The sequence below is a fragment of the Dendronephthya gigantea genome, unplaced genomic scaffold, assembly GCF_004324835.1.
Source record: "Dendronephthya gigantea isolate DGI-Jeju-01 unplaced genomic scaffold, DenGig_1.0 000061F, whole genome shotgun sequence".
NCBI classification, from domain to species: domain Eukaryota; kingdom Metazoa; phylum Cnidaria; class Anthozoa; order Malacalcyonacea; family Nephtheidae; genus Dendronephthya; species Dendronephthya gigantea.
In genome coordinates, this window is record NW_021163071.1 from 318,220 (window position 1) to 337,564 (window position 19,345).

Sequence of the window (19,345 nt, forward strand, 5' to 3'; positions counted from 1 at the left end):
AAGTGTGGGAGTTAAAAACAGGGCAATGAACCAATAGCTTTGCAGTATGCAAATTTAGAAAATAGGAAGCAAGAGAATAATGTCTAAACCGGAAACATTGATGTGTTTATTGTGGCTGAGAAGTCGGTTATGGATCCGTCATGCAACTCAAAAATATGACACATAATTCAATGTTTTCCAGATATTGAGCTGCGAGCCCAGTAAGCGCGCTAAAATAGCATATAGATCATTCAAAAGTGTTGTAGAGAAATTTAGGGCTAGAACATTTGTGTGTTTCATCAAGGGTGTCACACAGGCTGACTCAATTCATAGTGCTTAAAGGATTACGGGCTTTTAAGAGTGTAAGCTTACACTTTTGTTACTGAACAGGAAGTAAAGCTAAAGCCGCCTTTCATATAAGGGTCATTGTACCGCTTGTTCCATCATTAAGTCCAAATCAGCCGCTTGATTCTTCGGGTCGGATTTGTATCAGCGAGCGAAATCTATTCAGTTGAAGAAAAACAGACTTACACGATATACAAAAGGTATGTGAAATCATATTGTAATATTGCTGAAATATTATTATATAGTTATCGTGGAGGAGGTGGGGTAAAATTTCTTCAATATTATAAAGTAACGCCTTCAGGGGAAAATTGGCGTCGAATGCTGAAACGTGTGCAGATCACGACAGCGTGCGCGAATGCATAAAGTCTCGACTTCGCATATATTGCGTCCACGCGTAAGCTTAATTCAATGCCAAAGGGTAAATTTTATGACAATTCTACGTGGGCTACTGGATTCGTACAAAGGTGTGCATTATATTTGGCGTCGGATTGCCGTAAACATAGAATCGCATTTCATTATACCAGTAATATATGGGGGGCGGCAATAGTTATCCGAGACGTGAGACTATATTTAACTCACGGATGCAGACTCTTATTATTTCGATGCGAAATCAATAAAATGTACAAACTCATATGTGTGTACGCCTAGATTTACTGCAGCCTTTATTTTGGACTAAATTTATTCGTTTGTGGTTTTGTTTTGGTGTTTGAGAAAACTGCACGCCCCCATAAGGGTCATTTTCAACTCATTATATGGCAAGTAAGCCAAGAACGTATTAAGAGTTAATCTATCAGCCAACACAATGAATATACGCACATGCTAAACCAATTTATTTGCACCGTTTTTCCTGTTTGTGTCCTTTCGAACATCGGATTCAGAGATTTCGCCCTGTTTCCGGGTTTATCGAGCCACAGCAGGCGCTTCAACCACAGTTGATTAGGCTGAATTGGACTTGAAATTGCAGGCCAAAACTAGATGAGACTGCTGCATGCACGAGATTAAGCCAAAATTGAATAACCAGTGGCAAAATGTTCAAGGTGTGCTAGACTGCTTAGCAAAATCTGTTTATCATGAAAATTTTAACTCAGTTATTAAATGACAGAGCTTAAAGCAACAAACAATTATATTCCTACACTATTTTTTTGTGCAAAATGTTGTCACACTCGACAGATCTATATTAGTGGTAGAAGTGGCTTGTTTCCCGTGGTTTAGCCTCTTGAGTAGATCCGCTCTCAAATATTCACAGGTTTGCAAGCTGCACCAAAAACGATGCACAGCACAAAACGCTTAAAGCAAATTCATTCATTCATTAAGATTAGTTGGTGGTCCATTTTTTTGTGCTGGTAAACTTGACTATGTTTCCCCCAGCGCGGGGCGCAGTCACGAGTCAATTTGAGTTCCTATAGCAAGTATATTCACGGTTTAATGTACTTCATGATTAATGTGGTCGCATGGATGGTTGTGTTTATGGATGTTTCGACATGATAAATCATAGTAAACACTTCCTTATGCATTATTCAAGATGCTTAAAGCTTGTTTTTATGAAATAAAACATTTGTTTTGTCGTCTGTCTGTTTGTCATTATATCTAAAGTCATCTACCGTTTTAATTAATGACTAAGTTTTTCTCTTCATAAAATACAAGATTTGTTTGTTTTGATATGGTTTAGATTTGATTTTGTATTTTCCTAACCACTGTATGTGGAAGTTTGTTTAAAGCATTATGCGTGTTTTTGTTGTATTAGAATTAAAATGATCAGTTTACCATGCACCAAAGTGTGTTAATATTGTGTGCCTTCGACTTTGTCACTTCATGTGCATGGTTCGTGTTTCTAAGTTTCCTTGTTCCTTAATTGAGGCAAACAAGCCCATAAAAAGGAAATGCAAAAAAACCATCGAGTATAAATAAAAGTTAGTTTTGGTTTGGATTACCTCCTGTAGTAAGTCACGAGGAAAGGAGCAACACGGAACAAAATAACAAAGTGATTCTGTATACTGAGGGCGTTCAAATATCGCATATATTTATGTCTCGCAAATTCAGGGCGAGACATTTGTGGTTATACCGCAGACGTAAATTGTTAGTTCCCTGATCGTCAGTGATCTTGTGGTTTTTCCAACGTAATATGTCCGTGCTGACGTGTTAGCAAAGATCTCTCATTTCCTCTGACTATTTTTTCGAAGACAAATTGGAGTGTGTTTGATCATAAATATTGTTGCTGTAGAATGTTAACATAGTCACAACAATGAAAAAGATAGATACACCGACGTAGATCTGCCAAAGATTTAAGATTTATAACACTACTTTCGCATCGCACTGCCGGATAATGCATGCAGATAGCGCTAAATCTAACTGGATGGCACAGACAAATAATTTTCAAAAAATATACATTCAAACGTCAGCGACGACTAATTTGACGAATAATAAAAAATTTAGTTTAAAAAATGAATTGTCGCGTTAAAACTGTCACCACGGCACGTCATGCTGGATCATAACAAGAATGAAATATTACATGCATGGGTTCATCAATAAGAATACGCCTGGATTGTGCATTTTAGTTATTCAAAACTGACAAAAGTTAAATTTTTAAGCCATTTACCGCCATCTTGGTACTCTAGATTCAGTGCTCTGATTGGTTAGATGTGGTGGCTGATCTGTATATATATAGTCTAGTAGAAGTTATTGTCATCTTGTTATTCCCATATACCTTTCGATAAGTATGTCACGACTATGTTTTTGGCCTGAGAGGTCTCGCTCTCAAACTAAAAGACGCAAGACGATTAGCTAAAGACTTATGAGGGCGAGACTATCAGGCCTAATGACGTAGTCATTAAAAGGGTTGATTCCAGGTTTATTTATAACTGCATGTGTTTTTACAGCCAAATAAGAGGTTTTCTGTCGCGGGACCATGGCCAATTTTTCTTGCCCAAAGCTGAACGGAACTAGCTGTATTCGTGGTTGGCCAATTTCGACAATGAGCATCACTGCACGAAATAACTATAGTTCAAACCGGTTTCCGCGGCTTTATTTTTATTGTTGACTGACGACTGAGAAATGTGGCCTCCATAGTATTTCCGTGCGGCTCTGCGTGGAATATAGATGCCATGACCTGCTAGCTATAGTTCTCCTAAGAGCACTGACACATCATAACAAGTCCACTACACAGCATTCATCGTACAGACCGCCCAGAAAGGTTTATTAAAATAAACTAATGTGTTGGAGGGCAGCAACGGTTTCAAAATTAAAATTTCAAAAGATTTGGCTAACCGGCCTTCGCTACAACAAATTTTGACAACTGACTATGTTGTCCCGGTATTCTTCCTGTTCACGAAAATTAGTAACAAGAAATAAAGACTATAATTTCATGTTAAGACATGCATGCAACTTCAAAAGAAAATTTTTTTTTCAACAAGGTGATGGCATTGGGCGATCGCCGCTCCTTGGGCAAAAAACAAACGAAAAGATAGAGTCAGAACCATATCTTGTATGCAAGGGTTAAATTCCTTCCTGTTGATCAGGGCCAGGACGAAATTTAAGCCCGGCTTTACGATAATACTGTAAATAAAGATATAGTAAGGGATTATTTTCAACCCCGGGGTTGAGATTAAACCATGCTTGAGCACCATTTACGATTTGTTTACATATATTTCCCTTGTTTCCGTGTTAGCTGATGTCCCCAATAGGTATCATGCATTGAGATGAATAAACCAATAAACCGGTTTAATCATCTCAATTGTATCATGCAACTGGTATCTTTTTATGCATGTGCACGCGCTCGTCACTTTCTACACAATTAGTTAGTAGCTATATATATATTGTGTTAAAGTTAGTATGTTTGTACACATTAGTTTGTATGTTCACATTAACACAACTTTTAATAGTTTCTCAGTTCTACAAAGAAGGCTTTTCTGCGGAGTAATTTGAGCTAGGTTCTTTTTCCTAAACCTCACATGAATAACTCAGTGAACTTTTGAAACCAGTACAGTACTATGCCTAATATGGCAGTAGAATTAGTCAGTTCATTAAAATTTCGGCATCCATGCTTAGCGGCGGGTTAATATTGTGATGGTGCCTCTGTAATGTTACAGTACATTAGTTCCTGTACTGACCATGTATGTCTATGTAATAAGAAACTTGTGAAAGAAAGTTCTCCACTTGATTTGGATAAACTAAGCTGAGTTCCGTATACTATGGCGTCATACAGTACGGCGAACACTAGACATTTCTACCTCAAAATCAGGAAATTATCCAAACCTCGGAAGGTGGCACGTGATTGTTCTTGCATAAACATATTGATTTACAATTATTGCCAAACCTTTTTAATTTCCTGTGATTGCGGTTACTAAGTCTACATACTTTGTGTCTGCCTGGAAGTTATCCAGTTAGGAAAGATAAAACAAGAAATCCTGCCAAATTATTTAAATGCACAGCGTGTCTACACAATCGATGTGTGGTTATTGAGGAAATTTGTGGTTTACCATGCAATTTACCAAATGCAGGCTAAAATAGCTAGGTACAAATTTGGGGGTCACGTTACGTTGCATAACTTCTATATTAGTTTTCATTATAAAATTAATTACCTCTTTGTGGCCTTGGCATTTTCGCAACGGCAAAACTATATTATTTTTCAAGCATGCACTGATGCACTTACCCATGTTGAAGCAGGGTAAGAAAGGTCATTGCGAGGAAATACTGATCGAGGGCTGTTTATTTACTTAAGAAACACGTAATTATCTTTGCGGAACAAGTGATGAACAATATGGACCGACTCCAAAGATTGGAAACATTTGGGTTTATTTAGGCGTTTATTTTATTCTGTGAGTCAGTCAGTGGCCAAAAAAGATGGATTATTCTTTGGCCACAGATATTTTTTAAGCTAACAGGATTTATCTCAATAACACATTTAATCTGATATTCTATATGTTAAGATACTTTCTGTCTCTTCGAGGTTGACCTCCTTTGAACTCCTTTACTGAGCGTTAGGCCAATACGGTAAAATATCAAATCGAGGTCTGGGTGTATTGAGCGAGCGATAGTGAGGTCAATACACCGAGACCAAGGTTTGATATTTTACTGTATAGACCGAATGGAGGTTAGTAAGTTATTTATTATATGGCATAATTCATGCATACATTGTAATAAATATTTTTTCATCACATCCGGGCACACGCAACCGAATACATTCAGATTTTAAAATGTTTTTTAAGCGTTATGGGTGGTTTCAATAAACCGTATAAAACCCATTCAGTTGCAACCTGAAAGAATTATCGAACAGCCATATCAGTCCGTGACTTCCGAAGATCAACAACGCCAATACTACTTACTGTAGTGTTTTCGCTGGCTCCTGCAGATAAATATTTAGCGCCAGATTAGTTCCTTAGATACACGAACTGGATTAATGTCCGTGTATCAAGATTAGTGACGTGTGAGCATTTACTTCCTCAAAACGTCCAGATTAGTAGCTTATAAAGGATCTGTATATCATCTGCAGCTTAATTCGGAGCTTTAGCGGCTTCCGCATTCAGACTTGTTTACAACATGGCTTGCACAGTGACCTCACCCTGCCTATAACAGGGTTTTGTGTGTCAAAGCACACAGTAAAATGATATCGTGTGATATGGTGGGCAACTAGTCTCTTGTTTGCAGGTTCAGACACGTGTGCAGGCTGCTAATACTCCGCGTACCAGCCTGTGAGAGCAGATAATGATGATATATCTTCACAACATATTGTGAGTTTAACATGACCTAGCTATTCTAAGCTCGCAAAGTCATTCTGGTAGCTCTCTCTTAGTTGAGCTTACTAACCCTATGCTGACAAGAGCGAATCAAGCATAAGCTGTTTAGGCACTGCAATAGTACAATATACTACCCTTAGCTTTCTAAGGGTATTTTGGCTGACAGTCTACGTGCAGCGATAACAAAAGTCGAAGACAGAAATCACGATCTGGTTGAATAATTGTGCAAATTTACAATCAAATGCAAACATAGTCCTGACATAATGCTCATCTACGCTTCACCTGTTTTTGTTGTACAATAATGGAACGTTAATAAGCACGACGACGCGTCTGTTGTTGCCATAGTAACACAACCATAGCCAGCGAAAATCAACTTCGCGATTATTCACGAATTCATATTTTATGATCTGCATATAAACGGTAACCATAGTAATATTGCAAAAGTAGTTGACCCAGGGATTATGAGGCGGTCTACTTTGTTGTCTGAAATCAAGGTCAACCAAACCATGGAGACCCTGCTGAGTGATGGAAAGACGCCAAAGCGAAAACAATCACAGTCATAGTTTTAAATGCATCATTCAAACATCTCGAGACAATTTTAGAATTTTGTAATGGTAAAAAAACTAGCGTTCTATTTATACAACGTTAATTTTGAAATAGAATCCCTTTATTGGTTGTGGGGGTGGATAACAGTCAAGCAGTGTTTTGACAACATATGCATGCATTCTATAAGACATCCAATTACTAGACTCGAGAGATGTTATATCTGCACACTTCCCATGCATATTCAATTCATATTTTGGGGAAAAAAAGCGCAGATCATGGCCTTCTTTAACCTCAAATGTTATCCTTCTCAATCATTTCTCGACTCAACAAGAGATTAATAAAACTAAAATGAACTTCGATGCTCTAAAAGACTAAATTGCTCTGCCAACATCATCTAACATCGTTCTGTGTCCGAATATGCATTTCAAGTCGCAGCAAAACTACCCTGTTACTTCGTAATCAACTATATATGTGACAATAGATCACTCAACAATAGATCTAGTGTATCTAAGCTGGTCCTAGGCAAAAACAATTGTTCTCAATGAGTCTAGTAAACAACAGCTTGTTTACGCCAAATAATCCGCATAACACTCTAAGACCATTAGCCGTTTTCCATGCTTGTCTCAACCACATCCCCTAACAACTTACATCCTATGCTACAAACGTAACACTCACATTCTTATAGATACACGCACATGCATATATCGTGTACAACACTTCCTCTTCTTCAACATTGACGATATTCATCGGGTGTGGTGTAGGATGACTTCCTTTTCCGCGTCCTAAGCTGTCATTATCGTTGAAGGTCAAGATGATCTTACTTCAACTTACATTTTCTTTTCATCTTAAAGTCGATGTTTTGGAAATATTGCTAAATTAGCTAAAAATGTTTCCCTTGGAGGTCCTATCTATTAGTAGACTCAAACCAACTTACTAGTTAAAAGCTGATATCTTACTCCAGACTAGTAATCCTCATGAGCGAATAAACCTACCAACTTTCTTCATTTACTAAATTGTTGTTGTATCATAAGGGTTCATCTGGAAAAACCATCTTTTATTGTTCCTACGGCTGTGTTAAGCGAAATTTCTCTATTTTACAGCTTGGATAGTTCTACAAAAAATCAAACACTTGGATGAAATATGACTGTATAATAAATTAATCAAATTCCATCTCAGAGGTTGAAATAAGCTGTGAATATGTGAAATGCATCATCCACAGACAAGTATTGAGACCCGATGCAAACCGGATTCACTGGTCACGACATCTTCACTTTCCGGCCAGTTGCGAATACTTCACAGATTTGTGAAACCAATATTGTTATTGGTTTCACGTCTTCAGAGCCCTTCAATAGTTACTAAGTTTGACCAGCTGTAATACTGTCATAGCAAATCGGAATGAGGGCTTAACACTAACCTGTGATATATTTGAATTTCGGGAAAATATTGTAAAGGATTCTATATTGGAAATACTGCAGAGAAAAGACAATACTCAATAGTCTATACGTCAATGTATTGGGAAGTACAAAAACACTACATCCTGTATATAGTGACACTTTAATGGAAGCCTATTTTCTCGGAGTACTGTTTCAAGTAACAAAACCGCCAAAAAACATCATTGAGATCATTATGATATGTCATTAGACCTTACTAAAAACCTTGCCTTAATTTCTAAGACAATACAGGTTGATATCGTGATCCGAAGTCAGCCCGGAAATCGTCTTAAGTCAAGACGCATTTCAAACTCCTTAAAGGAACAAAGCCGCACTCCCCAATTCGGAAGCAGCTTCAGCTGTTGTTAAAATTAGCCAAGTGCTGGTCGATGCGTTTACAACAAATCAAAAACGTTTACAACTAATCAGTACGTAAAACAAAGGCATTTTAATAACAAAATTAGCATTTTATTTGATGAAAACGTTTTTGTGATATGTAGTAGAATGTAGATTGTTGAATGTTGTTTGTCGCAAACTGAACGGCTAATTGGTAACATATGATTTCAATTTTTATGAGTATGTGACTGAACGTTATTGGCACCCATAGATTATATATAGCTTTGTGGCGAGGGGACAGTTATCTGATCTGGGTTGATCAGAGCATACTGTGTCGATAAACACTAACTGATATTTCTGTGAGAATTGTTTGTGGATTAATACTCTCTGTAATGTAAGTAGGGAAAGAGGGGTAAATGAAATCAACACGGTCGAAGTTGGGGGCTCAGTGAAACTGTTGCCGTATACCACGCTTTAGAAAAGTGTTTCGCGTTTTGGGGAGCCAACACTTGATCGCTGTTGGAACTATTTCACAACATGCAGTATAAATGCGGTAAAATAGTTCTGAACCGTTAAAGAGCAGCTATTACACAATGTCAAAATGCCGTTAATCGTAAAAGTAACAAATTAGATAATTGAAACAAATTTCTGGCTGCCATAGCGAGTGTGTATGAAAATTGTCTCAGACATCCAAGATTTTCCTTTTAGCTTTGAAAACATGCGGATGTGCGGGCTAATATATTAATATTATTTACACAAAAAATTTTAACGCTTCGCCGTGACGGCATCGACACATCATCTGGTCGACAAAACCTTTAGCATTGCTAGGAGAACGTAGCATTTTGGAAGCAATGAAGAATTCCATATTGTTCTTACCACAACTATTATTCCATATATCCAAATGCTTTTTATAAACGTATGGGCTATAATTATATTGCTCTATTGTTTGTAGTGCTTAACTGTGTGCATTAGGCGAATCGTTTACGTCAAAGACCGAGGAGGAATTAACCCAGACCGTTCCCCGATTGAACTATAACTGTGGCAACCTTGTAGGAGGAAGGACGTTTAATTATACAATGGATACTTCGGGTATGTTTAATAATACATTACACTACATACTATTTGCCAATTATCGCAAATCTAGAGTAGGTAAAATATAGCCAGCCGTATATCACCGAGTATGTCACTATGATATGCTATGAGACCAAGGTATCACACGCGCTTTTGAGAGAACCATCAAATGGCATCGATAGTATAAAAGCTTCAGCGAGATTTGGATAATGTAGCTCAGCAGTAGAAATAATCGTTTCTAGCTAAGGTAGTAAAGGAGCGAGGTCTTTTGGTGTACTATTTTAGTAGCTAAGCATATCGCTATAACATCTTGAAATCAGTGATGTGTACAAAACACAAAGATATACTGCACGCTGAAGTTATAGCCAGACCCAACACGATGTTGTTACAATTTCTAAAGCCAGTTCCAACTACGACCAACAAAAACCTCGGATCTCACGTGTCGCCGTTATCACAACCCCAAAGCCCCTGCTTTTCCACGTTGAATGTCTACGTAATGGCAATACGCGTTTATTACATTTCAAAATATATCAAAAATGCATGCAACAATATGCCAATGTTGCCAAGCCACGAAGTGGTGGGCATAAGATATCGGGTGATTATGAGAATAGAAAATGAGGAATGAAATTGTTCTGTATAGTAATATGGCGATATTTTTGGCTATATATATATTGTAATATGAATTGTTATTAGGTGTCGTGAGCTGGCATAAGTTGCGGAAAGTGATGGTTTGTGCTTGTACAATATTTTCCTCTGTTTTCGTTCTGAGCTAAGCAAACGATAATCGTGTGTTTATAAACATTAAAACCAATCTCAAATCCCATAGACCCGATATATAGAGGCACTTGTACGAATGGTTTACCTATAAAGCACTATAGAAATAGATACGTATATATAAATCCCGCTATTTAAAGTCCGACACATTTACCCGGTCAATATTCCCACTATAAAGTATAAAGTTGTTCTATTATAAGATTTGTTCTAAAATACATTCAGTTCCAGCTATTAGAATAGTGGCTGGTTAGCAACTGAATACTTAGGAACAAGGAATATAAAAACACCGAAGCGTAAAAGTTGCAGTGTAGGCCTACATAAAGACTATACAGAGAGAATAACACAAGCACAATATTTTTGAATGGTTCTTTTCAAGCAGGGTGAGAAAATGACATACGGGCCCTTGCTGGATCTTGTGGGAAAAATAGCTTCTCAAACGATTCCTTAACTAGGTTACGAATGATCTGGGACTAAGACATGCATGATGCATGTAAACTTTTTCACCACGATTTACGAAGAAAATCAATTTTGATTGAATTTCCGTTTTGTGTCTAACGCAGTAGGGCTTATTCTTGGTATATTTGTGCTGCTATTTCCATATTGGTGATTTATCGAAACGGTTTCGTGTGCAATATCCTATCACTATCAGTTCGACGTTTTACTGTCTTTTAATAGAATGCAGACAATAGTAATTTTTTATATCAAAGGCTCAAGATCAGTTTTAAGGAAGCGAAAAAGTCATTTTGTATTAATGCACCGTCAAGATTTTTATATCTTCAATCACGAGCATATGTTGTTGTTCCAAACGACCCATTAAAAGACATTAAGATTTGGCATTCCAGTCTGCCACCGTTTGCAAAACACCGAGAGGAAGTAATCAAATTTCAAATTGTTTCAGTCTATTTTCGTGTTGAATGACAAGGCATAGGTAACTGTTGCATTCTTTGTATTTTGAGTCTTTGAAAGGGACAATGTCGGAGTTTCAACTCGAAGAATAAGTCATGAGAAAGGGCATTCTTACAGTTGAAATAAATTTCTCCTCGCTTCCGCGTCCCACATACGGAAAATTGCCTTATTCTCCAACAATCCTTATTCGATTTAATTTTGGCAGCGTCAATGGATGCATTGTAAAGTTATACATTTCCAAAGCCAAAGGCAATCACAGTGCGATAACCAGCGGGGTCTGTGAGGGGTTAAAATTTGAAAAAGTTCCAGATACAAAGGATTCACTGTTTTATATTGCGTTTTTATGGCAACAAATGTCTTGGCGATTGCTAAATTTAATTATGTTCTATTTAAGACAAAGGCACTTCCGATATGTTGCTAAGGACTTTTGCATAATAGATTATGGAAAATTCCTAACCTTTTAAACTAATATTCTAATGGCAGAAGACCTGTATATTCATCGGCATAGTAAATTGTCCTGCATTTCAGGGATTATGACACTAGTTTTGACAGTTTTATTCTCACTAGAGAAGACATATTTTCTACCAATATTTCAGTGCAAAGACAAAGAATTTTCAAATTCATTTATGGCCAATCACACGTTTATAATTATATAAATTTTACTTCCTATAAAACAACTTTCGATAACGGAGTACAAACCACATGTATGTGAAGACTGAGTTGCACAATACCGGCAAATGCAAACATGCAGTATACACATGTCTCTGGATTCTGGCAAGGCGGAAGGAAGCACCGTGCCAGCGACAGTGTGGCAGAATTGAAGCACTTCCTCAAACAGTTGCGATTATGCCACCTTGCAATCAAATACCTGAACTCTAGACCCTTAAAATAGAGCTTATGGTGCCTAATAGTGAATAATATACATCTAGACGTGCCATTTACAATTTCACACTAGGATTAGCGTTCGTGCACGGTTTGAAGGTCATCAATGCGGATTCTCACATTGTTGTGTTGTTTTCATTCCGTCACGCTGAGCGCCAAAGAGACACGAAAACAAACCCCTATTTCGAGTTGGCTCAAGGCCATTCTCGATTTGTTCACTCAGTTGTCAAATACTATAGATGAACACGAAGGTGCGTTTTACCTGTACTTTTCAAAATATGCATCATTTTGCGTGACATGCAGGAATCAAGTTTGCGGAACGGCTATTTTGCGCAATCGTATACAATTGTCAATTTCATTTTGGCCAGCGTGTTGGCTAGCTTTTCACATTCACTGAAGCGTTCATAAAATTGACCTAAAGAAAGATTGAGAACTTGTAAACATTGCCATTCATTGCAGCATGTATATATATAACAATGTTTTCTTGCAAACGTCTTTCTGTAAAGACGAAAGGTATAGCTTTGCACGACGCGTGTCCTTCAAACAGCTTTGAAATTATATCAAATCAAAGTTCTAGTCACTTATTGTCTAAATCTCCTACAGCTCATAAAAAATGCTTTGTCACTGTGATACTGGACTACACCTGTATTCTGACTCGTGCCAAAATATATTGAATCCTTGATGCTAGAGTTGAGCTAGTATAACCTCATCCAGGAAACATCAGGCTAGTTCGAAGGAATGACGATGATTCGAGATATTAAGACAAATTCAATGCTTGTAACAGATAATTGCGACATTCCAGTGCTAATAATATCTGATTGTTCTACAAATAAGTGTTTCTTAAGAATGCATGCAGTGGTCATGTTTCCATAACAACGCATACACGAGGAGACACTGGATTTGGTGCTTCCTTTAAACACATAAGAGAGAGCTATACCCGTTTCTATAGTCAGAATATTTCAACCAAACAAAGTATAGTTTGTGGTTGAATGATTTCAATGACTTGTGCAATGTACACTTAAATACCATGAAAAAGATCACGTTTTAATCACTGAATGAAAGTTCAAATCATCATTATCATGTTAGTTATGTTAGTTTGAATTTGAAGAAAAAGAATGAAGGCAAACTTCAAGGTCTTATAAGGCCCGATTCTACATGAAGTCGAAAACTTTTTAACCCATGCATTACATTACTCGAGAAAATCGACCACGCTTTTCATGGCCATGGGATAAGAAACCAAAAAGCTGTAACCAAATTAGAACGAGTGTGACTTCAACACTGGTATTAGATCAGTGGATTCCAAGTGGTTTCCAGTGGATAAAAATTGCACGATATTTAGTCTAGAACGAAAAAGAGCCTTGTGCTCTTCGTTGAGTTGTTTTGTGTTGTCATAATTGATAGTTGCATGTGTGGATGTAATCGTAATGTTTACGAAATACGTACGCGAAGTAGCCCACGCCATGCACATATAAGACATAAGTGCTGGCAATTATGAACCTATTTTCCAGGATTTGCGTCAAGTGTTGCAGCGAGTGGTTGCATTAACCTTTATTTTGTGGGAAAGTTGTGGGTAGTCCGCGTTGGAAACAATTCAGTGTTGATGAAAGAACTTTTGACACAACGTTGAATTCCTGTAACATATTATTAGCTACACACCGGAGGCTATAGGTTGCCGAAGAGCAAATTTTAACTCATTGAATTGTCCGCTCCTAATATCAATATTAATTTAGGTTTTCTGCCGAGAGAGAGACAACCCCAACATTTTATATACTGGTCTCGACTCTAGAAATAAGCGTTGAGAGCTGCCGAGAAAACTTTATATATATACAAAGCTAACATATTTAAAATTATATGGTTAACCACATGTCTGGTCAGCATGTTTTATATAATGATAACAGAAACAATTCGAAGGAATAAATATATAAAACATCAGAAATAGATTGCATATTTGACCGATAGCATCAATGAAACATAGAAACGACAAATTCCGTTCGTTTCACTCGGAAGTGTGGGAAGATGTAATAGAAATTATACAATAGCAAAAAACACCACAAATTCCAAAAGCAGTAGGAACACCAATTCCTAATCTATTCTGGGCTCGAAATTGCCGGAAAGACAGGTGACCCTGCCGATAATCTCTAGAAGATTCTTCCAAAGTCATTTTGCGTGGTGGGAAGTGCGTCAATTAGAGAGCGTGTTTGTTTTTCGACAAATTCCTTACACGCGAGATCACATATACTTCCTATATAATTTTTAATGATACTTCCTATATGCATTGCTACCGCCCACCAACAGTACGGTTGAAAGAAAACTTGGAACGCTGTTGCTAGCAACGAAATAATTGTGTCTAATAGTTGGGAAGAGTTTAAACAGCAGACGCTGGACAACCTCAGAACTGTACACATGTGTATATGTGTATACCAAGAAATTTAAATAGAATTTCACAATCAGCTGTCGTGACCTGTTCCTGAACTATATATATACTCACAACATAAATATATATACTGGACAAAGTTATTTCAATCGTGGGGTCCACGCAGCATAGGCAGTGTTCTACGATAATTTGTCTTGGTTGTTATTTGAACTTCCTAAAATATATTTTCTCAGTCGTGACTCGTTGGCGTGTAGACTATAGGTATTGTATAATAGTATTGTATTGTTATTATTAGCTGTTGTTGTAGAATGTGTTTGGTGAGAGACTAGAGATTAGTATCTTAAGCGTGGTGTTGAGTATAGGTAGTATTGCACAAATTTATAGTTAGTATTGTATATCATATTGGGTCGATGGAAGTGTAGCATGATAATCACATTTTGTTATAGTCAAGTATGTTATCTGAATAGTTAATCTCTGAGCATGTCACCAAATAAAATGGTATTATCGGTGATGACTACGAATATGATTTGTTTTTCGGTCATTTCCTATAATTAAAGGATTAAACAGCACAGGAACATTTGCATCCGTTTTCCACAAAATGTCTATGATCTAGCCCATTTTCCGACACGAAATCTTTAAAGTCAGATCAAACGTTCCGATATTTAGCCTTCGGAAATCTAGTAGAGTGGAATATCAAAATGGCGCGACCGCCACGGACTGCTTGACTGTCTGTCGTTCATATAAGAAAGCCGAGTTTCCGACAGTTCGTAAACCATTTCAATAACATGCTGTTGAGGCTTAAAGGGAGTTGATAACACCTATTTAGTTTACATTGCTAGAAAAATACGTGTAATTCTTATTGTAGAATACTACCTCACTAAATTATACTCGTGTTGAGTGATCCTTTTATAAAACGCAAACAACAGCAATTTTGGGGAAATTTTCCCAATAACATTGTACACTATATATCATTAAAATACGTGCTATTTATTCAGATACAATACCTGAAATACATAGGAACAATAAACTAAATCCCTGATTTCTTTATATGGTCTTGTGCAATTAACCGGCTAAATAATGTAAAGTATACATTTGCTAGAATTGATCACAAAGAGAATAGAAACCCAGGAGACTAACATACTTTGAATGTTTCTGCAGATACAGCACCTAGCACAGTCATGACAAAACGATCTACGCACAAGAACTCGACACATCTTTGGGAATTTTTACTGGAACTTCTGACAGATGAGGCATGTTCCTCGCTAATCAGTTGGACCAAAGAGGAAGAGTACGAGTTCAAACTCAAAGATACGGAAGAGATTGCGAAAAGATGGGGCAATCGCAAACATAGACCGAGAATGAACTACGAGAAGCTAAGTCGAGCTCTACGGTATTATTACCAAAAGAACATAATTAAGAAGGTGAGCCGGTTTTTTTTTAAAGTATTCATGACAGAATGTGGTTAGATTACAACAGAACTCAGTATTATTTTAGGCATATTTAGACATATAACGGGGTAGGAGGTGTTCTTAAAATGCCAGTTGATGTTGTACAAAACCAACAGCTGAGCAAGTGTGGGTTGTTAATCAGCTGAGTGCAGCAGATTAATGAAACGGACGTCCGACTCAATGTCTTGCCGCACGTCGAGCTTTACCAAGTATGAGGTATTTCCGGTGCTCACCCGAAATTACCACAGATTTCTACCTAAAGATGTCCGCTTCTATATTTATGGTCTCATTTTAAGAGCATGTACACATCATGTTAGTTCTTTCTTTAAAAAGTTTTAGAAAAAAAGGTTTATAAGTTTGGGCAAATCACATGTGCTGGAGGTTTCCTTTAAGTTCCGGAGTAAGACAATGACAGCTTTAAGATCATACATTCACGTTAACCTTGGCTGCTTGGTGTTGGCTTCAGTTCAATTTATACACGTGTCGATTGATTGTCATTAAAAGGAAGGTTCAGAAATATAATTAGCTGAACGAACGTCACCGATCAAAGTATTAAAGCGATCCAATATACGCTTGCGTTAAATTAGAACATTGATGGCATTAATTAGAATAAACATAAATTTCAGCCTACACCTATAGCGTTAACCTGACATTTTAAACCTAGTAATAATGAGAACCGCAAATGTAAACTACATCAAATTCAAATAAAAAAATTGGGAGTGAATTACGACGGGAAATGACGTGACCCGCGATCGTTCCAACTCTCAGAAAATTTGTTAGGTTCACTTAACCAAAATTTGTGAGGTAACTATACCTCACGAGGCCGAACCAAAAAGTTGATCTAAAATCATCCAACTTTGTTTGACGGAAAATTGTTCGTTTTGTAGGAACGATTTGCCGGGGTTGAAGGACTTTTTTTTAGACCAGATGTGATTTTCATAAAACATTCCACTAAGCTCGGCCAACGATTTTAGACTATGTTCGCTTTCGAACCCCAAAGTTATGTTAAATTAAACGGGGCACCACAGTGTCTAACTAATCATCGGTCGATATTGCCAAACTTTGGATAAAAACTTTAAGTCAAACATGATCCAGCATTATTCAACATTGCAACAACGTTTAAACGAGGTTAACAATTTTTAACAAGATGTTGGCTTCGTTTGAACGGGATTTAGCAAAATCTAAATTAAGTTTCCGCCTAAAAGACCCAGCAGAGGGTCGGCCTAATTATATGTTGGGAAAACCCACATTTTTTCGAACCGGTGCATGTACGTAAAACATTTTATTCTAGATCTAATGCTTTCAAACAATTAATATATTGATTCGTGCGTGTATTCATTATATGCAAAGTTAACAATACAATCAGCGCGGTTAGATCTCATCTCACGCAAGCTTTGATGTCTTAGGGTGCTCAGCAAATTACCGTGGCACATTATTACACAATGGCGTGGCTTTGTAAACGGTATTTGGTTGGAAGGGCCAATATTCAAGTGTTGAGATAAGTGGCACTTGTGTGCGCGCCTTCCAAGTGGACGAAAATTAGTTCCTCAATTGTAACAAATCATGCCATTGTGAAATTTCCGACAGTTTGCGGACCCCTACCGAGACTTCTCCGAGTTTAAAGACTGTGCTAAATATTGGTATATCAATATAAACCAGTTGAAGACGGAAATTGTCAAGCATGTTTTGTAAAGAGCAGCACAATGTGATGACTTGAACTTGCCCTTGGCCTACATTATGCGAACATCTGCCCGATAAAGCTCTAGACCGTAAAAATTCTTGTTTTTAATAACATTCACAATACACTTGCAAAATTTTGATACGTCTTTTAATCAGCTCAATATCGAATCGGAGAGAAAGGAATATGTAAACGCTTTTCAATAAAGTTAGGTAAATTTTGGTCTACAAATTGTACTAAATAATGCCACTGTAGTCAATATCTGATCCGGCCAACAAGGAAATACTTGTGCCTTAAGTGATAAAAGTGAACACGGAAATATATCCTCGAAAACTAAGAAATTTATAAACAAAGAATTTTCTTTCAGAAAAAATGTGCATTTCGGTTATGGTTTATACTAACCTTATGTACCCACCTTTTCAACATGAATTTACAATTAAATTATTATTTGCACTTAGGTTTATGAACCTGCTAAAACACTGGAAGCAAGGAAAAGCATGTCTTAAGGCCTGCTATATTTCAGTGTCCTTTTTTCAACATCCGTAACTTGTCACTCAATACTAAATTTTATTTAACGAAGGTAAAAAGTCATACATACACTCCAGTTTAGCCTATGCCAATCTTTAACTGGGCCTTCAAAATCACATCCATCAAAAGAAGAAAACGGTACCTGAAGTCAGGGGGATGCTCACTGACACTGATCTGTATACAATTCAATCATATTCTAGCTACAAACCGTATATAATCGATAGATTAACTGTATAATAGTGTATAATGTATACCAGCCCTAAACCCTTACGAAAGGTAATAGGAACTTGAATTAATACCTAAAAATCGATTTCTTAATCCCTTAGGTCAGTGGACAACGTTTAGTTTACAAATTCGTAAATCTGCCGTTCGACAATCGCAAAAAATCAAAGCACATTAAAGAGGAATTGCCAAACGAGAAAAAGTCGTCGCCAGAACCCACTCATACCCAGGACGACATCGAAACACCACGACATCGGGAGAGAAGACCATCAGTGATCAAAATGTCCGGAAAGATTACGCCGCCAAGGGAGGTTTCCCCGGTTCCGGAAGTCAAGAAAGAAGAAATTCAACCAATCAAGGAAGAGCACATAGACGTGGAACGCCTGAGCCCGCCTACTACAAGTTATGGACCAATTGAGCGTATATCCACGGTTCCTTTATCTGTTCCTATAACCCACAACGCACTAACTCATAAACTTTATAACTACCATCAATACCCAACTATGGGATATTATGCTAGGGGTATACCTTTAGACCTCTATCGTTACCACCCATACACTGTCATGCAGTCTCCGTGTTGCGGTCGAGTGAACATCGCAAGCTTTCGACCGCGTTCGGTAATCATTCGACCAAGTGAACACTATCCAATTACAAACCGCTCTCCGCCACCTTTAATAAAAGCCGAGCCCGTGGACGTGACACAAGAAGCGTCATAGCGATTCCTAGAAAAAGTGAACTTTTTATATCGGTGGATTTCTAGGAAAATGGAAGTGGGTGGCTAGTAAATTTCAGAAAACCGGGTTGAATAACGTGTTGACCCTAGCTGATAGAGTTGAAGCCAGGAACTAAAGCAACTTGAATTGAGAGGTCGAATAAATAATTAATTTAATATTTATAGTAAGGAGTAATTATTTTAAAATAGACTCTTTCAAGTGGCTTTCGATCGTTCTAGTTTAGTTTCATTGTAGAAGATGAGGACGTGGCATTTTGCTGGTGATTTGTACAAACGCTGACTGTTCAAAACGACACACACAATGCTGACACAATGACGCGTGTGAAACTATTTGTACGAGTTAGTAAAATTAAATTAATGT

At 37.4% G+C, this 19,345-nt stretch overlaps 1 protein-coding gene across 4 annotated transcripts; it reads left to right on the forward strand.

Moving 5' to 3' along the window:
- Positions 1-416: 416 nt before the first annotated feature.
- Positions 417-19,345, forward strand: LOC114530261 (ETS-related transcription factor Elf-2-like). Of its 4 annotated transcripts, none has more exons than XM_028551857.1 (4): positions 417-524; positions 9,321-9,457; positions 15,534-15,796; positions 18,356-19,345. In XM_028551857.1, the coding sequence occupies exons 2-4, from the start codon at positions 9,445-9,447 to the stop codon at positions 18,965-18,967; spliced, it is 888 nt and encodes a 295-aa protein (XP_028407658.1). In that variant the 5' UTR covers positions 417-524; positions 9,321-9,444; the 3' UTR covers positions 18,968-19,345. The 4 variants fall into 4 exon arrangements, with proteins under 4 accessions (XP_028407658.1, XP_028407661.1, XP_028407659.1 ...); XM_028551858.1 differs by lacking the exon at positions 417-524 and adding an exon at positions 8,663-8,762; XM_028551860.1 differs by lacking the exon at positions 9,321-9,457 and having other exon boundaries at positions 424-524.

Bases quoted from the DNA above. Each gene is read 5' to 3' on its own strand.
- LOC114530261 (XM_028551857.1), top strand. The intron at 15,797-18,355 runs GTGAGCCGGTTT...TTAATCCCTTAG, and splicing joins AAAAGAACATAATTAAGAAG to GTCAGTGGACAACGTTTAGT.